The 25,765-nt window shown below is 46.7% G+C and overlaps 1 protein-coding gene across 1 annotated transcript in view; it reads right to left on the bottom strand.

The window, feature by feature from the left end:
• Positions 1-2,069: 2,069 nt before the first annotated feature.
• The window catches only part of MYBBP1A (MYB binding protein 1a), a 58,002-nt gene continuing 34,306 nt past the window's right edge, over positions 2,070-25,765 (bottom strand). Inside the window, exons 24-27 of the mRNA XM_062632352.1 lie at positions 16,940-17,053; positions 5,539-5,640; positions 4,280-4,404; positions 2,070-2,695 (exon numbers count right to left, since the gene is read on the bottom strand). Of these exons, the coding sequence (XP_062488336.1) occupies positions 2,188-2,695; positions 4,280-4,404; positions 5,539-5,640; positions 16,940-17,053 (849 nt within the window). The 3' untranslated portion in view covers positions 2,070-2,187. The remainder of the gene's footprint in view (positions 2,696-4,279; positions 4,405-5,538; positions 5,641-16,939; positions 17,054-25,765) is intronic.

Below are 25,765 nucleotides of genomic sequence, written 5' to 3'. Positions count from 1 at the left end.
GAAGACAGTGTTCAGATTTGAAGCATCTCTGGATCATTGAACACAGATGGTCCTGACCTGCTGGCCTCTTGCATGCTGCATTTGCATAACACACACAAAATCATCACTGGGGAGACATCTGGAGGGGCTTAGCTGGGATTGAGGTTTTAAAAGGCAACAAACCAGCTTTCAGCATCAAATAGCAGAGGCAGGGCTGCAGCCCCAGTGCCAACAAGCCCCCTCTGAAGCAGAGGCACCCTTTTTCCTGGGGACAAGATTGGTAACAACTGCCATTACCTTCTGACAGGGAACAAAGACTTGGATCTCCTCTGCAGGTGACAACAGCAGCCATCCCAGTCAGGACCCTACAACAACCTTCAGATTAATAGGTGGTTTGGGAGAAAAGGTCCAGCAGGACGAGTCCAGCACTAAACAGCTCAGACAAGCACCACACAGAGATGCAGGCACCAGCCACTAAAGCTCTGATGTGCGTTGTCCTGGCCACATACCTGCAGCCTAAGCCTCCAACCTCCTTGGGGACCAGCAGCTCCTGCAGACCCTGCTGAGGCTGCCGGCCCACAGGTAGCAAATGTGGGCAAAAGGAAAGCTTCCCTTCACACACAGGGACTCTGGCAACAGTGCAGTGCTCCTCTTTATCTCCCGTCCCCATTTGAGCCACTGCTCGAGGACACCCGACTTGCAGCATCCAGCTCCACTGTCCCTACTCCTCACCCAGGATGCACCCTCCAAGGCAACAACAAAGTGCTGCTCAGCCCAGCCTAACCTTGAGTGCCAGACGCAGCAGCTGGGAAGGCAGAAAGGGAAAGACGGGACATTCTCTGCTGAGCCCTGCCAGCCACTGGGCACAGCAACTCCAGCCCTCACCTGCTGCTAACAGGAGCCAGCACGCTCCTTAAGATGCAGAGCAGAGCCTGCAGGATCATGCTGTGACATGGAGCCGAGACAAGGGCTGCACCTCCCCAGAGGTCTGCAACTGAACATGTCTGCGCTGCTGCCAGCAGTGGTCTCCCAGGGAGCTTTGTGCCATTCGAGAGAAGAATCATTGCAAAGGCAGATAAACAGCCATGGGCAAACACAGCCCTTTGCACCTCTCCTCTCACTCCCTCCAAAAGCAACATGACATTTCCAGTGCGCTTATCTATGTCTGGTGGCACGGACCCACCTGCAGGATGACAGCTGAAGGCACAGCAGGAACAGCCCTGCTCCAGGACCTATCACTCTGCCAGTAACAGGAGCCAGCACCAAACTGCTCTGCAGGATGGGGACTGCTCCCCAGGAGCAAGGTGGGGATGAGGAAAGGAAGGAGGAGGCTGTAGAGGCAGCTACAACATGAATGGGCTTTCAAACACCATTTTGGGATGGAGCGCTCAACAAAACCCAACGCATCGGAGAACCTGGTCCCGATGCTCTCCAAAGGGCTGATTCTGGCATTCATGGGGATAAATAAGCAGATGCAATCCCAAGCAGTCACTTTCAAGGACTGCTGTTAAGGCTGCTGGTGCCAGGTGCCTTGCATGGCCGCACAGAGCCTGCTGGCCTGGCAGACCAGCAAATCAATCAACCACTTCAGTTGTTTCACTGATTTATTGATGTCCCTGTGCTATGATGGGGCCATCACCCCTCCTGCACCCAGCAGCAAAAAGGCAAGGAAGTCAGATCATGGTAGTTACTGATGACACCCAAGTGGCCAATTGGATATGTCTGACCTCAGAACATGCATGTACGAGCCTATTTAACCCCAGGCAACTAAGAGGCAGAATTTCTCAGACTGAAAAAGCTGTGAGTATTGCTGGGCCTGGGCAGGACAGAAATGAGCCTTTAGGAGTTACTTCTGGACCTCCTACAGGGCTCAACCACACAACTCAACACATCTGCTACAGCTCCTCAAGAAATCCAAACCAGCCTCTTGCTTCTGCCTTGGGAAATCACGGAGACAGGAGTCTGTGCTCCCAAGCACAGCCTGTTTGGCACTGCCAGGGAAGAGAGGGTGGGCATGCACCAGAACTCGAGAGGGTACGTGACCTCCTGAAGCTCCTGTGCTCTGGGCTGAATCCTCCACACACAGCAGCTGTAGAGCTCAGCATCATGGAAGGTTTATTTAAAGCCATGGAGGACATAAAAACTATAGTATAAAAGATATTACAACAGTCTCCTCGGCCATGCCAGCACCAGGTGAGTCCATGGAGTTCAGTCCTGTGGCACTGGAGCCTTTTTCCCTTTCTTTTTCTCCTTGGCTTTGCTCTGCTTCTGCTGGGGCTCCTGGCTGACACTCCCCTTGGTTTTCTTTGCAGCTGGAACCTGCTCACCTTCATTGTTGCCATCACCTTTCCTTTTCCTGTTCAGATTCTTTTTCTTCTTCTTCTTGTGAGCCACAGCATCTCCTCCATTAACAGCAGCCTCCCCACTGCCCGCTGGTGCCACTCCGTTCTCCCTGACCCCTCTGTTCTGATTCTTGTGTTTGCTGCCACCAGCCACGAGGCCTTTCTTCTGCTTGGGAGTTTCTGTTCCCAGGGGCTGCTCTTCTGGGGCTGCTGGGTCTCCATCTTCACCAGCTGCTGGTGCTACCCCATTCTCCTGGATGCCTTTCTTGCGCTTCTTGCGCTTCTTGCTCTCTGGCAGAAAGCCTTTCTTCTTCCTCTTAAGCGACTCTGCTTCCTGCTCAGGCTTATTGGCTGTCTTCTCTTTCTTGGGCTTCCTGCAGAGAGAACACCAAAGATCAAGAGCAACTTAATTTACAGCCAGGGAACAGTGCGACGATCCACGCGACAGGCAGTCCACAAACAGGCAGAAGCACAGGAAGGGTGCAAGGAAGCACAGGCATGGTACAAGGAGAAGTGTTATCCCTGGAGGTGGTCCTCAGTCTGCACAGGAACTGGTTAATGGACAGCAGGAGCGGGACCAGGACTCAAGAAGGCACTTGGAGACCTGAGGAAGAATCCCCATTCCACAGACCAGGTACCGCTGTCCTTAGCACCTTCTCAAGCACGCCTGGCCTGTGGCCCCACGCAAGGCTACTGAGACACTGTCTGCCTGTCCAAGGTGACAGCCCCAGGCCTTCACTGTGCTAACAATCCCAAGAGGTCATCTTCCAGGAAGAACCCCAAACAGACCTTTCCAATCTCATCTAGGCGGCCTTTGTGTGCACGCAATACAGCCACTGCTGCTGCTGCTCTCTGACAGAGTCCGACAGCAACTCCACCACCACCCAGTCTATGCTGCTCTGCACCAGCTCAGTTCCCAGAGAGCTGTAAACCAGGCTGTAATTCCATGGCCTGGCTTTCAGTGTGAAGTTTTCTGGAGTTTTTCAAGCTGCATCTCCTCGGGATGGAAAACTGCTACCCTGACAACCTGATGTTAGCGCTTCCCTCTCAGCACTGCCACCAGGATACTCCTGTGCACAAATCAGACCTCCTGTGCACAAACATCTCTGTGTGTCACAGCAAGTTGGCATCAACAGCGACAGCAGACTGCACCCCTGAACCCCAAGCCCTTCCTTATAGAACATGCACAAGCTCACGTTTCCTACCTTAACAATCCCCCTCCTAGCTGCAATCTACTAGCTCCTAAACCAAGCCTTATCCTTGGGCCAGCCCTGGCAGAACAATGCCAGGGAACCTATGTGAGGCTGGAAAAGGGCCCAGGGCTGTGGTCATAAGGCTTGGGTGAGGCCACTGTGCCCTGTTCAAGTCATTAGAAGGGGCCACAACAACAGCTTCAGCTGCCTTGTATGATTCCTCCCTGCCCATGAACCCTCTCACAGTGAGCCACATGCCAGCATTTCCCTCAGAGCCTCTTGCTGGGCTGAGATAGCACAGGCCAGGCCACCCGCAGCTCCCAGTCATGAGCAGAGCACCCAGCTCTGCTTAATGCCATGTCCCACTAAATACTGCCAGCAGGAAGGAGTAAAAGATCCTACACTTCCTTTGTGCCCTAGAACAGAAGTCTAATCCAGCTGCCATTTAACCCATGAGCATGAACACCGAATGCTCCCCAGCTTTCGGAGCTGCAAGGCAACCACTCCAAGCATTAGGATGGGAATCCAGACACTAAGGAGCACAAAATCACTGGAGAAGATCGAAGGTCCTGGCACGCATTCTCTGGTATCCAGTCACATTCCAGGACAGCTACTCATTCCCTCCAGCCTCACATTTGCAGGATCAATCCAACAGTGCCTTGACGTTCTTTCTCCTTCTACTTCCCCACATCAATGAAGACAAGTTGGACGGGCAGTCAGAGCCCCAGGCAAGCCAAAAAGCCAAAGCAGCAAGCATATACATACGTATAATTCAGCCAACGCATGACATTCCAGTAGAGAGAGTCAAGACGTGCGGAATTCCCAATGCCTTCTGGCTGGTTCAGACCTAACAGCACGTTTTCCACCTCAGTCAGCTTCACGTGCAGATGCTGCAAGAGGCAAGTACAAACAGACAGTCTCCAGAGTGAACTCAGAAGGGGCACTCAAACCCAGGCCATCCTCAGGATATGACTGTGGTAGGAATAACCAATCCTGCCTGGCTCCTCCAAGCCACTGCCCTAAGCCCACTTGCAATACCACTACGATTTGGGGGCAAAACCTGGTGAATCACACCAGGCCATATGGTACAGGGTTTGCTTGAAAACTGGGTCTCTAGCATGAGAAGCACCAGTCTGGCTCTAGAACTGTACTGGCATAAAGGGGACTAAAGGGTCCTTTGGTCCTCTTTCCTTTTCAGTCCACGGCTGGGAGCAGGGGGAGAAAACAAGTGACTATGTACTTACTTAAAAGAAAAGCAGCAGCATTTTCAGCCTGGTTTCTAAAGAACACAATCTTGCTGCCTGTTCCATAACCCACTGGATAATTTCAGTCAAATCAGGCAGAAAGGAGTGTCTCAAAGGCTATTCAGTTCCTACAAGAGCCTTGGAAACAACCTCTCTCCTCCACCCACTTTGCTATTAGTTCTCCACAAAGAAACTGGCAGTGGTGTGAGCTCAGTGCTTATCAGTAGGAAACTGTGCTTCAGCAATACTGCTGCTTGTGGTATTTTGCTCCAGTAAATAAGACCACGTTGGAGACTTGGTTTATCACCTATAGAAAATCTTCTCGGGTTCAGAAAGATCATTTTTCATTTGGGAAAACAAAGCTTCGCTCCTGCTAACAAAGCCTCTGAATAAGCACCAGTTTTGGGGCATCAGAATCTATGGGGTTCAGTGGAGAGGAGAGAGCAATCATCTGTAACAAACCCCACCTCACCCTCACTGTATGCCAGGCCATATTTCTGCTGATTTGAAAGGAGATGCCACGTACGTTTGCACAACACTGCACAAATCCTTCACCAAGCTCAGGCGGATCAGCTCATAAGAACTAAGGATCACTCCTGCAGACACAAGAGCTTTTCTGTCCTCAACCCCAGCCAGGCACTCCCTCAAGGGGTGACACCTTTGGTAAGAAACGAGGTGGGATGTAGCAGTCACAAGGTAAAATCCAAGTGTGACATTTGGAAGAGGCTTTGGTGGCATTCGGAACAACAGCCGTTTGCACACATCAGGTCCTGCACTCACCTCCTCTGTCACAGTTTTGAGGAGCAAGTTCAACAGCTCGAAGCTCTTGGCAACTTTCTCTTTCTCAGCCTTCGGGATGCACTTGCCAACCGCCTTCAAACTCTGCAAATGAAATGAGGAGATTGACATGCAGCACACGTTAAACAGGAAAACACATCACTCCTCTCGGGAGATAGCAGAAAACGAGTGAGGAAGGGCAGGATTAACCTGCCACCAAAATAACCCTGGAACACAACTTTGGAAAGGCTCAGGAGGGTACCTGGTGGCCACTGCTGATGCCCAGCTTAATTAAGAAACAACTGGACAAAAGATGAGCAAGCAGACCACAAACGCACAACCTTGCTGCTCTCTAGCTCCTATGCTAAAGCACAACTGGAGATGTCTTGCCGTCCCTTAGAGAAAAACAGCAAAGACAGTATCTCTGTCCCCACCCTGGGAAGGCCAGGAGGCTGCCAGACAACAGGCTCACCTGAGGGACATGTTGCTACTCAGCTGCAGAAGCTGGGATTTACACATGAAGCACTAATGCAGAAATCCATTAACACTTATGCCGAGGAAATCCCAGTTGCCAGCATTACAACAGGGCTTGTCAATCAAGCTTAAATTCACTGAAATGACTGAGAGAAAAACCTCATCAGTGTTCCCTTTATGTGCTGCAGGGTTTCTGAAACACTGGCTTAGAGGAAAATCTCTCCAAAGACAGGTCAAATAAAAGCCAGTTATTTACAAGTGGAGAAGGTCACAAAATAGCCATAAAAAGGTGGCTGGATCAAAGAGGTGACCCAATGGCTCAGGGGTGCTGATCCTCTCCCTACAGCTAGTCCTTGCAGCCCAGTTACATGGTAGTTTTCTTCCCTGCTCTGTTTCTGTGGGGATGCACACACCACAGCAAGCCCCAAAGCTTGCACGGATTACATGAATATCAGACATGATTTGTAGGGACAAGCTTACTGTAGGCAGCAGCATTCCCCACCACAGGCTATTTCTCTACAGAAGGCTGCAGTTGTGGCCAAGCCTGCCTTTGCATGGAATCTGAACATGCCAACGCAGCCAACAGGCAAGACCCACCCCAGGCTCAGCATCCTCAGTTCCTCAGGCAACCTGCATCATTGATAAGTCACTGCACCAAATCTCTACCCAGTGCTGGAGGGTCATAGCGCTCCAGGAGATGCAATCTCTCCCACTAGACCACCTATTGCTTCTGCTCCATTTTAAAGAAGTAATTTTAAGGACTCTGAGCAAACCATTTTCCATCTATGTCAGCATAAAGCTAACCAATAAAGTAAAAATCCTCACAAACACTGAGAAAAGTAAGAAATTTATTGCCCAAAGCAAGCTCTTCAGTAACTGTGCTCACAACAGGCAAATAATGATGGCCAGCAAGAGCATAAGGACCACTTTTAGGAGATACAACTATTTCCTGACCAGGATGGTCAAGAAGCAGTCACCCATCCCCGTGTCTTTAGAGCATGGATACGGGAACCTTTTCACACACCCAGCTGGGGTTCCTTGGGGTTGGGATAGAAAATGGTTTTACTTCTCCTGTCTATCTGGACCCTTGGATAAGAAATGGAAAGGGAAGGACTGCAGTTCTTCTCCGGTTTCTGAGCTTCTCCTGCTGCCTGTATTAGAAAGCCACCATGTTCTGCTGGCTGGAATTCATACCACAACTTCATCTGACTATCAATAACTTGCTAATTGCTCTCCCCTGATACACAGAGATGCACTGCATCTCTGTTCCAGAGCTGTCATTAACCTACAAGGTCACACAATTCAACAGCTCCAAAGTCTCAGGTAAAATGAGAAACAAATAGAGGAGTGTGATGAAAATATAAATAAATCTTCACCTGTAGGATACAACACTCCATGGGCCATGCACACTCTGTTTATTAAGCTTACCACAAGAAATAATAATAACTATAATTATAATTATTAATAATAACATAGAAAAAATATGATTTGCATTAAAATTTTCCTTGCAATGTGAAGAACAAGATATTGCCAGGGTAACAGGCATTACCTGTGGTTAAAGCTGTCAGAGATCCTTATTTTGCTCAGTTGTGTACAAGTTGTGTGAGAGAACATCAGTATGGCCTGTCAGCTCTTCAGGACAAGAGAAATGAGGGCAGTGCTGTGCAAAGGAGCCAGTTGAAGGCAAGTGTCATCTCATCTTTCTAATACACAACCTACAACCATTTTAGAATTGAGGTGTTAAAAATAAATTGTATTTTCTCCCCACTGTAGATAAGTGATGTAGATGACTGCATTTAAATCACACTGGCTCGACTGCCTGTTGCTGCTGCCCAGAACTGCCCTGATGCTTTGAAGGGTTTGAAACAAATCATCCTAAAGTCAAGAGAAAAGCCCCATAGCCCTGAACACCTCCCCAGGGGCTGATTTTCACAAGTCTGAGAACAGTGTTCAAGTGCTTGTGAAGCTGGGGCATGCCCAACCGAATTCATGCAGACCTGGAGAAGGAAATGGTGGCTTGCCCAGCTGGAGACAGAAGATACCACAGGTCTAGCGACATCAGTGCTATAAGCATCTATATTAAAAGCAGTGTTTTGCATGAGTCTGGAAACACAGGCACAGTTCCACTAGCATAAATAGCCAGAAGCAATCCAGTACAATTTAAGTGATCTGCAAACAAATAGCTCCCTACTGAAATGGATCACTTTTAAATAGCTTTTTAAGACCAGGAAGGAACAAGGAAGAGGGTATGAGTGGGTGGAGAAGCCAAAGGAGCAGCAGGTAATTCACACAATGCACAACTCTCTCTAGTCCAGAAGCAAAATGGATTTGCTTTAAGGAAGCTTTAATGGATTCAGATAAAGTCTTACTATTTCTCAACATGCATCTTTTCCCTTTCCCTTCTGCTATAACGGCTCTAAAAGAAATTTAACTCCAAAAAGCACAAAACCACCAGCACCTTTGCATGTGGCATGGTTGAGACAGACAAGCCTCCTCAAAGACTTGAGTCCAATTCCTGCTCAGCTCCTGATCTCACCATCACTGCTCATTGTGCCTCCCATGACGCATTACATGAGATGGTATCTTCTGTCATGTTGCTTCACTCTCATCCTCCCAAAGCAGGGATTGCACACAGTGGAGCGTTTGTTTCCATGGGATTTGCTCTAGCATGCAACACCGGTACAAACCATGCTGCACTGTGGATATGTAAAAGAAGCTGGCTTTGGACCTGACAAAGCTTTGGGGAACTGCTCCCAGGGAATGAAATTCCCAAGTCTCTTCAATGGGAATTGGGTCCAAACTTCAAGTACTTGCCGTTGCTTTTTGCTGCGTAAGGTACGGACCACTGTCTGCATGCTGTGGGTTCACGGAGCAGGATTGCTTTGGTCTGCTCCTCACTCAGCTATCCGAAAGATGCCACCCCAGCTGCATAGGGCAATCATTCTGCAGGCCTACCATGATTTCATTTGGGGAACGTATACAATACAATCATAAAATTAAAGCAAAACCTACTCTGTTAACAGCTGTCAAACTGTAACACATAACAAGCATGCCTCAGAAAGAATAGTAGTATTTCAGTCATCTGCAGCATCCTTAGGAGAGCCTCAGACACTGATTAGATCACAAAGACTTGCACAAGTTTGGCAACACTCTCCACTTTACATAGCAAGACTGAGGCACAGAGCAGGGGTTTTCCTCCCAGCTATGCTACAGGTCAATGGTGGAGGGTTAAGGGAAAACCCAGAAGAACTTGTCTAACCATCTCTTCTGTGATTCTCTGCCGTGTGCTGTTCACAAAGGTATCCAACTCTCCCTTCCCCTGCCCTCTGAAAGCACTACCAACCTGAAATGACCCAGTCACTCAATGCTAAAAGCAGAGAGACCACATAACATGTGCTCAACAGCTACACTTGCACCACTCGCTGATGGTTTTCTCTCGTTTCCTGCTTCTCTTACTCTGCTCCTTCAGTAAACAGCCAGACCTGCTTCATAGGGAAGCTCAGTTCCAGCTCGGTGACACCTGTTATGGTTAATCATGCCTGTACATCTGAGTTGTTGGCAGATCTAGGCACGTCATTTTCCAAAAGGGAAAAATATGGAGGCAGTTTTCACCCCTGGAACTCCCATCTCATCTAAAGCCAGTTCCTGCTTCACCCTACATGGATGCAGCTGGCAGAGATGCTTTTGTCTGGGTTTGTTAAACACGCTGCTTCCAAAAGCCTCGGGCTGTTTCTGGTGAAGGGCTTCTCTGCTTCTCGGGTTCTACAAGGAGAACAGCACACCCACTGCATCTTATCAATCAATTTTCTTATATTCCTAATTCCTGTCTCAAACATGGAGGTATCCCAACTACTGCAGGATCCAACCCTCGTTCCATCTCTCATTGAGCTTCACAGCATTCTTTCACCTTCCCAAAGCATAAAAGAAGTGTTTTAGAGCACAGTAGGTGAACACCTCAGTAACTGAGTCATACAAGTAGGACAGAGGGCTAGCAGCTAGTTCACCACACAGCTCCATGCCTCAGTTTCACAGGTAGGTAGGATTTTAGTCTAAGCCAATGACTTCCCTGAAACTTGCCATACATCAGAAAGGGTGCATGCACGTCTAGAGCCCAAGTCAGCATCCCAGCCACTGCTGAGCCACAGCATCCCAGCCACTGCCCGAAGTTTCCTGCAGGGAAGATGGTGATTAGCTGTTACATGGAGCCAGGTAATGCTTCTGGAAGCCTCCACATTCACCCAAGCCTGCAACCTCTTCCTGCCTGCCCCTCTGCCCCTTTCCTATAGTGCAGGGGACACACTTAACCCAGACTTACAAGACAAAGCAGTATCTCCAGAGTGCCCAGGAGTGTTCTGCTACGAAGGCACAAGCACATTTCCTAGCTGGAAGTTTGAATGCCATTTAGTATTTATGCATTCCCAGCACGTCCTTCAGCCTATTTTATTGTTGAAAACAAACAGCCCTTCCCCTCCGTGGGATCAGCCTGACAAATCCATCACTGCTCCGTGAACTCGAGGAGCCCAGCCAACCTACATTCTTTCCACACACTGCACTATCTCCATCCTTCCCCCTCCTCCCCCATAACAGACCTGATGCTGATGGATAAATGTGCAGCTTCATGGCTGAATACAGTGCCAAGTGCATTCTGCAGAACACACACCTCCACCCACCCTGCACGACCTTACACCCCCTGGCACAGCCCAAGGTTGCTGGGGTAAACTCTCTTCTCCTGCAGCACTTGGCTCAGCAGAATTTCCACCCTAGTGAACAGCCACAGTCACAACAAGAAAGCGCTGAAGGTCTGATCTCAGGATGCTGACTGCTTCCACACTGCCTCTGAAAGCTGAAGCTTCACCCTGGCTCCATGCAAGGTCCCCGAGCAAAGCCACAATCCAGCTCGTGTGTCTCAGGTCCCTGTGCTGGAGTCACCTGCAGAGGGACCCCAGAAAGCAGGGTCTGGGCCCTGCAAGCTTGTGCCCATGACCTGAGCCAAGGCACAAGGTTTCCCACGTCAACATGTAGGTAAGCTGAGAGGTTTGGGAGGGGCACAGCCTTCCTCTGCCATTTAGAAGCTAATAACAAACTGACAACCAAATGAAGTATTTTAGTATTCCATATGCTCGTAGCTCCTGTTATTATCCAATGTAAGCACCCTCACCTCACCTGTAATTACATTCACATTTCTCCTGAGAGGTAAGCCAGCATCATTCCCTCCATTTCACAGAGAGGCCAAGGAAGATGACTGAATCATGCAGACCGTAACAGAGCTGGGAATCAACTCTGAGCTTCCCAAAACGCCACCCCCAAACACTTTCTTTCATTACAATATTCGCTATACAACAGAACCCAAGCTAGAACTTAGGGATAAATCATGGAAGACAGAGGGAAGAGTATGTCTCTCCACACCAGTTTCCACCTATGCACGGAGCCAGATCCATTTCCATGTGCACAAGGTACCCAAACCCACAAGGAGAAGTTATCAACCACCCACCTGAACAACACAGCAGCTCCTGCTGAGAGCACTTAAAGGGGGAATAAAAGCACAGACAGTCCCTCCTCCCTCTGTTTCCTCTCACCAAGTTTCTGAAGACATAGTTCAAACGTTCACAACTTTTTTCCTTGCATCTCTAAGAGAAACAAGGCACGGGGAAATGCTCACAAAGGGAAGGTAACCACCAACTTCCTGCTTGTCCCTGACCAAGAGAGAGAGGGAAGGTAGAGGACAAAGCAGACCCACGTACGGAAGGGTATAACTAAAGGGCATTTTTTGCAGCGTTTATTTTGGCTGTTATTAGAGGGAGGAGCCCACAATCCAGAAGCTGTGCTCACAGAAAATGTCAATGCTTTCCCAAGTGTAAAGATCTGATTCTTGTTTTCCTCCATAGACCTTACAAAAACGCAGCAGGGAAAAACCAACCAGGACAGCTGAGGAGACAGGGGAGAAATGAATTCTCCACAGAGACATCCAGTATTCCGAAAGCACGTCAACGATATCAGTTAATCACTACTGGCCTCATTTTACAAGCTAAGAGGCTGAGAAAGGGCAATGAATTAAGAATTTATAAAGATGGACAGATAGAAGTTCAGGCAATCTTCATGAAAAAAAAAAATTGAAGAATGGCTTTTTCAGAGATTTGATGAAGTCACTGTTAATAATTCATCTCCCTACAAATTAAGACACTGATAACCAAATGTGCCCTTCAGAAATGAAGGGCATGTCTGCACTGGAGGGCTATACAGTATACCCATCCCTCTTCCCCTCACACATTCTGAGTGGCTCCGGACAGTTATTTGAAATCACTAACTGCCATACAATAAACGTCTTCAGAGAGCATGCAATAACTTAGAGACAAGGCTTGGAAAAGAGGGCTTGGGTCATCCGTAACATTCCCTGCACAGGCCATGTAATCCCTTGTCTGTCTACAATCATGACTGCCTTCAGCTTCAGCTGCCTGCCCTGTCCAAGCAACCACCTAAGTGGAAGGAGGCATCACATGTGTCATTAGGATAACGTGTATATTCATCTGAAGGTCTCCAATACTGGTGACCGGGAGTCTCTGGTCTTGCACTGAACTTGGATATCAGAGCCTGTGAACGTTTTTACATTCCAGGATGCCTTGATCCCATTTTGGTTTCAACCAACCCACCTGAACGTTATCTGCTCTGCCCATCCCTTATGGCAAAACAAGCACAGGGGAAAAAGAGCAGTAAAGTTCAGCGCTTCCTATGATGTACTCACTGCAGAAGAGACAAAGGAAACCCTCAGGAACCTGCTGTGTACAAGCCACAGAGAGCAGTTTTAGCACGTTTTCTGAGGGCTGTTTTGTTTTGCAGTTGCTCAGCCATGAAAACAGACTTTTTCTGGAATATTTGGCAAAATCCTTTCCCACTTCCCCCTGACTTCCACATTGTAACCGGGAGTTCCAGCATCAACTGGGAGTTACACAAAGCACCTCAGTTCAGGAGGGCAAGGCAGTCCCTGGGAAAGGGATGACAAAAAAAGGTAATGAAACCATGTACTCAGATCCTGTGCTTCCTGCTGCAAATCTGTCAGTGAGTGCCTACAAAATTGGCACGGGTTCGAGATCACTCTAAAGCCAAGACAGCAATTTCGTAACATATCAGAATGAAAATGGAAATACATCTAACAGGGGGAACAAACACCAAAAGGTGCCCCCAGCGCCAACTGGGAGTGCTGGAAGACCAAACTGATGCATTTGATAGAGCCAGAAAGATTGTGTGAGCCCCAGCAGCAACCTCAGAGATCCCTCCCCAAAACAGGGCAGCAGTTTCCTGCATTAAATGGGGAACTTGGGCCTCTCAGGTTCTGCCATTACCATCACTGCATGACCCTAAGCAGCCTGAACTCACAACTACCACCATCCTCCTTAGATAACACAGGGACAGAGATTCCTATCTGAAGCCAAGTTAAGAAACACGCAGATTACCCATGTACAAAGGGGTCTCTGGCATGTCTCAGGAGACCTGAGTTTGATTCTTGGCTCAGCTCCCAGGCAAGCATGTCATCTGTAAAACAGGGCAAGCAACTTCAGTAAACTAAATACATTAGCTCTTGGGTTTCTGTGACATACTTGCTTCATTACATCAACAACCCACTGGTTTGGATTTCCTTTGTAAAGCACATTGAGACCTACTGATAAAAGAACAAAGGTCTTGAAGAGGTTTCTGTCAGATACTGTAGGATCTCAGGTGAGCTCTGTCATTTACAAGATGAAGCAACTCTTTCTTTAGACTGTAAGCAACCCAGTCATCTAGACTCCCAACATCAGAATAAGCTTGAACAACTGCAGCAGGGTTCTGCTTTGTGTAAAGTAACTACTTCGGACTTGGGAAGCCCAAACTGTGCCAGGGCTTCCCCTGCTTCCTCACCTTTGCAGTCCCAGTGCTTGTGGACAAGGCTTGCTGTCCAACTGATCCAGCAGAAGAAGCCAAGAGCACCAACAGCAAGCAGGACTCTCACAAGAGAAAGTCAACTCCAAAGTACCCATTAGGACATCAAGGCTTGCCTCGCTGGCAGTAAGGAGATGGCAAACATGAATCCCTCATGACTGTGATGTATGTTTTACAAGCATGCTTAAGCATTTTGGGAACAAATAAGGTCAAGTTAGCTTATGTAAGCACAAAAAGCCATTGCCTCGCAGCAGCCAGAGCTGCTATTTCAGGAAGCTGTCTCTTCATTGAAAGCTCCTGACCGTTGATTCTCCCTCATCTGCCTCTTAGCCTTGCACGCATCATTCAATGATATCCAAGATCCAGTTCCAGCACATATCATTGCCTAAAACCACCCCAGGCTCGCTGTTCCCCACCAAGTGATCTGCAGGTATGCAATGCAATCACTGAGGCAAGACAGAATAAGAAAGCAGACACCAGGAGACAGCATCCTATCCTCTCTCACAGCCTTACACCTGCAACATCAATCCTGTGCTCCAAGAATTACCAGAGCCAGAGCTGCAGATCTAACCAAGGCCACACAGAGCCTAGCAAAGGCTCCAGATGACAGCTTCCTTGAGTACAGTAACACTGCTTGAGTTACCAGTGCACATCAGTCTACTCGGTTAAACCACTGACCCTCACAGCTTATTTCAGACTTCCCCCTGGGTCAAAGAAAGTTATAAAATTCTCCATTATCATTTTTCTTTTCCTCTTAAAACAGCTGTTTGTGAGGGATGGTGGCAGGAAGGGCCAATGACAGCAAATGCAAACCTTTCACCTGGGGCAATAAAACTTCACCATTTTCCATAGCATCATGAATTACAGCTCAAGAGTCCCAGGTTCCCATGGGTAAGCACTTACATGCCAACATCTGCCTACTTCACATACCCACCTCCAAATTACAGCTGACCTGGAACAGCCCATTGAATTCTCTGATGAAAAGGAACGAGACTGAGCTGCAGGAGAAGCCTGCTTCTACAGATGTCCTCCCTACCTTCCAGCTGAGCAGAGGCATGTATGGACATCAGGGACAGAAAGGGCTACCATTGAGCCCAAGCTCTTGCCTAACACAGTCCAAACAAACTCACCCCATAATTTCAATGTCAAGCCTGTAACTTCCACCCAACCTGCAGCTTCTCTTTCAGTCAAGCGCACAATCTCCACCTGGAGATTCAGCGCTAATAAACTTGTCAGCAAGTTACTTTGATGGTGGATTACCCTCTTTGACAAACACATACATTGTACAGGTTCTAAATTTGCTGTTTCCAGCAACTGACTTCTGCTACGAAGGACTTTTTACCACCTCCAGAAGAGATCAGTCATGACATGAGTATTGCTCTGCTACACCACAGAGCGCTGCTTGTTTTTACAGCTTTTACTCAGGTAAGCAAGCATTTCTGTGCCACCAAAAAGACACAAAATGCCTTTTGCAGCTTTAGAAAGTTTCACAGCACAAGTGTGACCCTTTGGCCATGAATGAAAACCGTTACAGAGAATGTAAAGTTCTTGATCTTCCCTAATTGCAGCAACATTTAAAGCTGTGCAGCTGCCCCAGCTCTAAAGAGCCACACCAGCACTGTGTTAGTGCAATGGAGGAGCAGGAGGATGGGAGACAAAACCCAGCACATCTCTGTCCACTACTGTTATGTCACAGCTTTTACAGGCCAAAAAGAGAACTAGAACCGATATGCCACTGCAGTTACCAGCATGGGCAGACGCCTGCCTGCAGGGTGTACCTTGGACAGCCCAAACAGACTGACAATATTTCCCAGGAATTTTTCTTTAAACACAGATGACCACAGAAATGAGAGGCACGGAGGATGCTTTGGTAGCAAAGCTCATTAAAATACTGATCGGGTTGCAAGATGCCCAACTTTCCCTGACAAGAACAACATGAAGGCATTGTAAGTGCTGGTGGTTTCCCAGTGAATCACTGAGTCCTGCAGGTATCAAGCTGCTAGAGAGAAACACAGAGATGACCAGGTTGGGAGGAGCAGCATGTTTTATGTAGCTGGAAAAGAAAATCATACCTAACTCCACCCGTTGGATTCCTGATGTAATCATTAAACAAAAGCTGTTTAATGAAACCCAGGATCACTTGCTTCCTTGAGAATCATTAGCAGCACCTCTGAATTCCTTGACTCGCTTAGATTTTGCACCTCCTTGACAAAAGGGAACAGAGCTAATAGTTCTGCTCCAATATAGTACATTATGGAATGGCCTAAATTACCATGTAAGCAGCATTTAAGGATGAATACAAGCTACACTTAGGAAGAGTTCAATACTGCAGTTACGTAGGAACACCGAGGCTGGAATCTCCCACGTCATCAAGTTTAGTCACCACACCACAACATTAACCTGGTTCCTTGGCTCCCGCCACGTCAATCCATGAGGATATAATTGAATGGTATTTGCTTCTTCAGTCTTCTGCCCTGCAGATCACCTCCCCCAGAATGGCTGCACCCAAAAACTGTCGTCAGGTGCAGTCTGCATCTGCTACTGAATCAGGAGCCCAGGTTTTTTTCTGTACCAATGTATTTTAAGGTTTCCCTCACAAACAGTATTAATGAGGGAGTCTGGTCCAGAGGTCTCCAATACACTAGGAGTCAAAAGCCTAGAGCGCTTCTTTGGCCCTGAAGTTCATATCCATAATACCTGCTAATTAAAAATCTAGTTTTAAAACCACCTTGAATTGATCTGTCTGAGTGTATTCCCTAAAACTTGAGCTCTGCTTCCTAGATCCACACACAGGGACCACACTTCTTGCAGCTGGTGAAAATACGCCTAGCAGCCGCGTTACAAGAATGCTGTGATCCCAGTGGACACGACTCAGACCTGGCACAAGCAGGCACAACCCCTCCAAGATCTGTTAAGCCAAACACAGCTGCAGAATTCAGCTCTTTGAACAAGCACCCCACTAGTACAAGCAGCACCCATTAGGTGCTATCTGTACATTTAACATGTTGAAGCTTGTTACCTTTGTCACTTGGCTGATGCTTTCTCTTATCAATTCCTCCCACTCCTCCTCTGTCATGAAGAGCTTCAGTTCACGAAGTAGCAGAACGTTCCGGAGAAGCAAACAGGCCTGGGCCTGAAAGACAAAGGGGAGAGGAGATGTGGAAACTCTGCACTCTCTAGGAAGGTGTTAGCAATGCAAATACCCCACTGAGGCAAACAGCTCAGCCCAGTATGCAGGGAATGCCGTGCTCCAAACGCCACATATCCTCCCCAACATGTATGCTATCCTGCTGGAAAACATTCTTTAGATCCTAACAGAGACACTCCTTGGGAGACAGGGTGGTGGGTTCTGGTTGAGAAGGTCAAAGGGGAGCGGAGGGATCATGCCACTTCTAGATTTAGGCATCAATATCCAAAACCAGTCTTAGTAGCTGCCCCAAGTGCATCCCTTTCAGTCCCCAGAAGTCTTCAGGCAGCCCTTCGTGTGACTGTACCCTTTACCCTGATGAATGCAGGAGGCACAGATAAACAAAAATAAAAGCTGGCAGATTAGCAAATGCTTCATTTCAAAGGAAACCTAGATGGAAACTGCTGTTCAGAGCAGCACTCAGCCTTGCCCTGGAGTCAAAGCTGCTCATTAAGCCTCTACATTAACACAGCAATGAAAAGGGTAGCCACTAGAAAACCAATAGTAATCTGCAATCTTCTTACAAGCCTTTTTCTATTCCAGAACTCCTGTTTGAAGGCTTTCTTAGGTACACGAAAAACACAGCAATAGACAGAAGCAAATGACAGAGATGCACAGAGTAACCTAATGAGGATTAGTGCCAATAGTTTAGAGGATTTAAAGGAAGATTTTTTTTGTAGCTGCACAGAGTTAGCGAGCAAACTCCACACACGTACGAAGAAAAAGCGTTGCCTCCAGCTGCTATCACACAGAATGAGATTGAATGCAGGGATAAATACCAAAACTCATTGGGAATTACGTCAGGAGTTAATCTTGTCCAAAGAAAGCAAGAGCTGCTGGTTTTAACCACACACTGCAACTGAACCCACCCTACAGAAAACAACCAAGCAGAGTCCATAAAACTCCTTATCAAAGACACCATTGAGATTAAAAGTCTAAAAAGCCTCAAGAGAAAACGCAGCCTGGTGATACCCAACCCGGCCTCCAGATAGCCCTTGGGTCTATAGGAAGCAACCTGGAAAATACGCAGCAAGAGACCAAAAACTGGCCCTATGGTACCCACTCTTCTACTGGAGTGTTTTTAGGGAGCTATTTAATGAAGAACTCAAAGTGAAGGAAGAGAAGAAATCCCTGGATCTCCTGAGAGCAGGAAGAGCATCCAAAGTTGTAGGCAGTCAAACAGAACACCTCGCAAGCTAAGAGAGGTGTGTGTTTTCCATACAACATACTCCACGTGTCTGGGAGGGACAGGAGACTGAATACACGTCCCCCACCAGACAATTCCAGCCCTTGTACTCATGTTACAACAGAGTAATGTCACACATCTGTGTAAACTTCCCTCCAGTCTGCACCAGTGAAGGGAATTACCCAAACAGAGTGAGTTTTCACATTCTGCTCTTTACTCATGGAGTAAAATGCAGCAGGGAACCAATGAGGCTACGTCAAAAGATTTATGTTGATTTAATGAGGGAGAGAACCCTGATGCCATGTTCAAGGCAGGCAAGCTTGCACGTTCCTTTTCATTATGTGGAAGCTGTGTCTTACAGAACAAATTATGGCACGTACCAAACGTAGTGGAAAGTCACTTCAGTGCAATTAAAAAGAGAACGTGACCCTCAGAGTAGATAAAAGGCCGTAATTCATTGTGAAAGGCTCAGGCAGGGTCACAAACCTCAAGGCACCATCTCTTCTTTGCAAATAGGTGCAAAAAATAGAGAAGGGTCCTGTTAAGTTATCCTTATAGTACCTCAGGACTACAGGACCAGAGGCAACATCAACAAGAGCTGGCTCAGGAACTGTACCAGTCAACAGGGTTGGGAGCACTGCATGTCAGTGAGGATAAGAACTGGAAAGAAATCAAAGCCACCCAAAGGAACAAGGACCTCTGAAGAACCAAGACTCAAATGCTGGACTGAGAGAACAGCCCCTGAATGGAACCTAGTCCTCAGCAAGCACTAGGCTTGACAATGGTTTTAAAAGAAAGGATAAAACCCCCTTCTGCATGTCATAGATGAGAAAGTCAAAACACCAGTTATCTGAGAGCCCTGGCTGGTGCTATCACCCTTTTGTAATTGTGTCACACTCACAGCTTTCGTGCCTCCAGCCTGTATATTAGGTACAAGAAAATACGTTTTTGAGTTTCACATAATTAAAACACTGATATTGCTGTACTCAACACAATCCTGTGTTTCCTGATTGTTTTGTAACCCGATGATAATGTGATACTAAGCATGAGCAACTTTTCTCATTTGAAAGAAGAAAAAGAAAAGATTTACTTGCTGGTTGAAATAAAATTTGGCTTAAGAACATCTCAGTCAGAGAGCAAACATGACACAAATAATTACAAGCTCCTCAGTGCTTGTACCATGCTATGCTGTAGTTTATCATGTTCATCCCAGAGTCAGCAGATCTCTACTCCAAGAGCTAGCTGTTAACACGTAGCTCATATATAACTATTTATCCAGAGCAAACTGCACAGTTGAATAACAGAAGTTAAACTACAGGGAGAGAAACTGTGGGGTCAGCCAGAAATACTAGAGGCTGAACCAATAGTAAAACCCAGTTCTTCAATCCCAGTCCAAGGGTAAACCCAGTAAAAAACAGCATCTCCCACTTCCCCCATGATGCCATCCCACCTCAGCAAAACAGGACAGGCACCAAGTCTCTTCTCTAGAAAGAGGTGCAACCATCACACCTTGCTCACAGCATCCCCCAGCATGCGAAGAAGGATCCTGATGTCAGAAGATTGTTTTCTCCGAGTACATTTACTCAATGAGCAACTTAGCAACCAGGACCACAGAGCTGCCACAACACCCTGGAAAGTAACAGTCCTCAGCAATGGCTTTTCAGACAAGACACAAGTTCATCTGTGAGGGCTGAGAAACATCAAACCACTGGCTGGAAAGGCTGGAAACAGCTCCTCATAGATTAGTCCCCTGCAGGATTCATACAAAGGATTTTAAATGCTCAAAGAGGAATCTCATGACCTCCAGGAGCTTCACCAGGTAACACACGCTTCATCACCTGATGTAAGAGGGGTTAAGAGTATCACCATTCTGCAAAAGTAAGGGAAGATCCAAAGTGAGTCAGATCTCTAGGAGCTATTTCCTTGAGAACACAAAGAAAGCTCTCTCTTTCCAGTTAATTTTCCTTGATTTATCATCTCAAATACATGGACACAACGCAGCTGAAAGCGGACACGACGGAAGCGTGCACATCCATGCACTTGGAAGTGCATATCATGTCCCCCTCACACCACATTTTACCACAAGCCATCTTACCTGTCCCTCCTGGCACATCACACCAGCTGGTTTGGGGAACCAGACACTCACTCCATGTTTTTTATTAGAACAGCCTCCTGGAATGAGGCTCTTCCCACTGCTAGCCACCTCACACACCACGACCCTTCGGTGGTGCTTCTGTGACGATGTTAGTAATGCAGAAAGATCCTTTAGAAAGAAAAAGGTCACAAAATCTCCCTATTTTCTGTGAAACAGAGGGCTTAATGTGTGCACATATTGGACAAGAAAATACCTGTGTGCAAGAGGATTACATGAATGCAAGTATGCAAGGTGTTTCCATTCACACACATTTAAAATAAACAATCAAAGCAGCATTTTACAGGCTTGTGCTTGAAGACAGAAGCCTTCTCCCTGCTGAGCAGTAGGAAAAAGAAACAGTAGGAAAAAGAACCTTTCCAATGCACGTCTGATCCCTGTCTAGTTTCTTACAGCTTCCTCAGAAGCATTTGGGACCCGTTCACTACAGGAGGCCCTGACCTTACACAACCAACCAATTCCTACTTCCTTACTAAGACCTTTGAAGTCCCAGGCCACACACGGAACACATTAGGAGGAGGCAGGACGCCCCAGCTAGTTCAAACCTTCTGCATCAGAACACTCGCAACCCCAGTAATTTCTTACAGTAACCCATAACGTGTTCATGATGAGCCTTTTATACATAATACAGGGACCATTTGCATGTTTTGCCATCCCAACACACACCAGCAGCAATTTGAAGTTTGGAAAGTATTTGCTCCACAACTCTCCAGTTCTGTCGCTGTCCCCCCTGCCCTCCCCAGCATCACTGGTATTCTGGAATGTCTTACAAGCACTTGGCAATTCTGGAGGCTGCCAGAACAATGCTGTTCCCGAGAATATCGGAGGCTTCTCTGCCTTTTCCCAGTGCCAAGTCAAGCCTGCTGCGCTCATGACAGCCCCACAACAGAGCCAAGTATTATCAACACTTCACAAAGGGACACAAACAGCAGAAGACCCAAGAGTCCCAGCTACCGAACTCCAGTGAAGTGCAGAAGGGGAAGTTGTCGGCCCCCCATATGCACAGTCTCTGAAATGAGAATGTGTCAGAATAGTTACAAGCAGTTGACAGCCACATTAGAGCTCTTCATTAAGGGTGGAGAGTTCTGCAGCCCATCCTGTGCCCTAGGAGCCCCTCAGTTGCCCAACCTTTTCTCCCTAATGTCTCTTTCTAAAAGAAAGAGCACAAAATAGTAAAACCACCCCAAATAAGTGAAGTCTATTCAAACCAGGATACTAGATACATACACACACTCCTACATATATCTATCAAGCATATGACTAAAGAAGGCAGAGACGCTCATTATCAGTCTATGTGGGAGAAGAGAACAAACAGTAACTAACTGCAGCGCTGACCCCGTGGTTTTCTGCCAGCTCTATTACTTTCTTCCTTATCTACAACGATTACAGAGAATGCCATTCAGCATAAACTCAAGTTTTCTTTATTGAAAGCAAGTTTCTAGCACAGGCGTAGCAGCCATGTAGGTCAGTAACTCAAGATTTCTTTCTGAACCAGTAAACGTGCTCACTGCAGTAACCAAGATGTGCTGGTAATCCCCAGATGTGCTCACCTACCTTATTTAGATGCTAAGAAGGAAAGCAAGCTGGCAGGGTTGATGGGTTTTGTAACCTACCTTCACCCTTCACAGCAAAGGACAAGACATGCAGCCTGACTTAAAAATGGCAAGCAATGGATTAAACCCTACCAATACAGCCACTGTTCTCTTCTTGAAAGCAAGTATCTAGCAAAGGTGTAATAGCCACGGAGGTCAGATGAGCAGCTCTCATCAGCCACCACCCAGGTGCGCTGGATGGAGGTGAATAGATCTGTTACAGATTCAAGGAATGCTTTGGGTTGGAAAGGACCTTAAAGCTCATCCAGTTCCAACCCCTGCCACGGGCAGGGACACCTTCCACTAGAGCAGCTTGCTCCAAGCCCGTGTCCAACCTGGCCTTGAACACTGACAGGGATGGGGCAGCCACAGCTTCTCTGGGCACCCTGTGCCAGCGCCTCAGCACCCTCACAGGGAAGAGCTTCTGCCTAAGATCCAATCAAGATGAATTTTCCCACCTTATGCCTATCATTTATGCATTGTGGGCACAATTTTATCAACATGAAGGATGTCATCAGCATTGCAAGAGCTTCATTTTCCCTTGATATATATTATAAATACAGGAAATGTTACCTGGAAAAACTGCAAGTTTGTACAGCTCAAATATATCTTTAGAACTGAAGAAGCATCAGGAGCTTTCATTTCACTTCAAGTCCAGGAGACAAAAATATGCAGGTGATATCACACCACACAGGCTATTGGTATTTCAGAGTACTGATGTCTCCCTTCTGCCACACACACTACAGCAGCAAAGCTACAGCATAACCTAACCTGCCAGCACATCTGATTCAGTGCCAGCACATGTTATAAACCAGCAGCTCTCAGCATGTAATCCTCAGCATTAAGACTGTCCTACAACCATAGGGATATGGCATAAAGTAATTGCACTTCCAGAAATTCTCACCTACCAAGCCCTTTGAGACCAAATCACATGAATCACAGACTGCATTTGTGACAAAGGAAAGCTGGGATAAAAGAACATATGCCAAGAATACGGGAAATTCTAAAGAAGCTTTCTTTGACTTTGAAGGCTCAAACAATGAAATCAATTCCTCACCTATCTGCAATTTGTTACCTGTCTTTAAAAAAGCAAACAACCTCCCCCCAAACCCAACCCCGCAACAAGCTGCAGCTTATAGGACTGTTGGTTATAGGAGAATAACCTGTTGTTTCTTACTACAGTGCAGGATATCCAGAGCACCACAGCAAGTCTCTTCCAATTACTACCAAAGCTTTTGTGAAGAGAGAACAAGCAGCATGCGAAGCCATGAGTCAAGTGCCAATCTAGCCCCAGTTAAATTACTCTATTTTTATGTCTCCATTGTATCTGGGATGGAGATGAAGGCTCCAACAGAGCAGTCTTGAGTTTCAGGGCTTGCTTTTCATTTCTCCACCAAGTTGTTTCATGCATTTGAGCATTTCTGAGCCTAAAAGGTACAAGTTTGTTTGATAACAGTTTGGCCGGCAGAGGTTAAGTTCATAACAGCCTCAAACCTTATTCAAAAGTGCAAATTAAGAGACAGGAAGGTGACTAAGACTCACAATAATGGCACTCCAATCTCCATAGAGCAAAATCACAAAAGGCTCAGAAGCAATGGCAGTTTCATGTGTGCCATATACATATACATGTGTATATATATATATATGCAAGTTTCCTACCCTTCCTTGACACATTATAATCAGAATGAGAAAAGACTGAGCACTCCAACACTGTGGACAAGACTTCTTGGCTGAGAACTGTCATGACAGTATTTCACAGAGGACTTAAACTTGCGACTAACTTAAATCTCTGGAGTTTCACATAGCCTGTTAACCTCAACAGGACCAGGCTGCAAATTCTCTGGGGGAGGTGAGAAGATGGAAAACCGGGATTCTTTCCAAAGTTAAGGATAAACAAAAAAAATACCCTTCAAGATCCTTAACTCACTGAAGCATCAAATGCCAATGCTTTATGTAAAACATACAAATCCTATGATAAAACTTATTTAAAGGCTTTAAAAATAAAGAGTGAAACCCAGAGGTGATTAAGAAACATTTGTAAAATCAGTCTTCCTCCATCCACAGGCAGTAACTGCAGTATTTCACACATGGCACACGCACGTTCTATATATACATATTTCAAACTCAAGGGCAAGGGAGGATAAGGCAAAACCCCGGCTGTGGCTGAAGAAAACTATTTTTGAGAGCAAAAATAAATTTTTAAGTCCCTTTCCACTGCTGAAACAAGCTGCACACAAGCAGTCGAGCCAAGAGTCTCATTTAGCAGCTATCTAAAAGGTTTCAGAGCAGAAAGTGCCAGTGCTTTTGGGAGAAGCAAGACTCTCATGACAAGAACTGCCCATGCCAGGACACTTGAGCACCTCCATAATTATTTCTTGGTTTAAGAATGTGCTGTGAATGCTCCAAGGCAGAGCAGTGCCCAGGTTGTGTAGTCAGCAATCAGCAGAAAGCTGTGTGGTCCATCGCTGGATGCTCTCCTGATGCCTGCAAACAAAGTCAGAGAGAGCTCATGGTGGCCGAGGAAAGACCATGAACATCTCTTCTGTGTGATCATCTGGCTCAGGAGCTGAATTCAGTATTTCCTGCTACAATCCAGTGTCTTCAGACTAATTACAGACTGGTTTGGGTTGGAAGGGACCTTAAAGCTCATCCAGTTCCAATCCCCTGCCACGGGCAGGGACACCTTCCACTAGAGCAGGCTGCTCCAAGCCCTGTCTAGCCTGGCCTTGAACACTGCCAGGGATCAGCTCTTTCAAGATGTTTCCTCAGCCAGCCTTGATGCTGGTCCAATACCGTTGTCTGGGGGAGGCAGAACGTGAGCAGGGTACAATGTGCCCAGCACAGAAGCTGTCCTACCAGACACCAGTTTCCAAGTCTGCAGATTTGCCCTCCTGCTTCCAGAAACAGACACAGCACAATAATGCAGTAGAAGTAACCACAGACCAGAAACCCCCATCCACCAACCAGTACCCCCTGCTCACATCCTTTCCTGTGCACCAACTGCCATGCTCTGGGCCAGAAAGGAGTTTCCTCCCAGCCCTTCCTTAGTCTGGCCTTGCCAAAAAGAACCCCACCAAACAGGAGATCTATGAGTCCAGGAACAAAATTCTCCTTGCCAAAAAGTGATCAAAACCAATGATATTTTATAGCTTAAATTAAACTCCTGCAACAAATGGATGAGAAAAATTTTGCAAGGCTGGTTAATTACAACATGTAAAGCATTTAAGCGACACCTAAATCACATTTTATGACCTTAAGTGGAAAAGGCAATCTTACTCAGAGTAACTCGCCACCAAGCATCCTAGGTCATCAAGCTCTTGGAATTGTGTTTTACAGTAAGGCACCCTGCACTGCAACCCATTTTCATGCGAAGTAGATTGTACCTGTTCTTTCTCCTTAGTAAAAAAGCAGATTTCCATGGATGTGGCAGAATTCTTTCCATCCAGGAACCTTTAAACAGCTCCCAACAGCCTGCGTATTAATACATTGAAAAGACTTGTCGCACACAAGACAATTTGCTTATTTGATCAGCATCATGTAAATGATCTGTTTAGGCCTTACTGAATACAAACAGACTCTCAATAAACTCTGCTGGGTTTGTGAGGGCTTTATGTTAACTTTTATTTCTAAACCTCTGAAACAGGCAACATCTCTCCCTCTAGTTTCTAAACAAGCCAAACAGTTGTTTGCAAACACAAGGGTTTGTGTGTCCTCTTAAGCTGTTGGAA

Source organism: Pezoporus occidentalis, unplaced genomic scaffold (assembly GCF_034315485.1).
Source record: "Pezoporus occidentalis ecotype Australia unplaced genomic scaffold, CSIRO_AGI_Poc_V1 ctg110, whole genome shotgun sequence".
In the NCBI taxonomy this organism is placed as follows: domain Eukaryota; kingdom Metazoa; phylum Chordata; class Aves; order Psittaciformes; family Psittacidae; genus Pezoporus; species Pezoporus occidentalis.
Note: the sequence above shows the minus strand (reverse complement) of the source record. Positions and strands in the feature narration are given on the sequence as shown.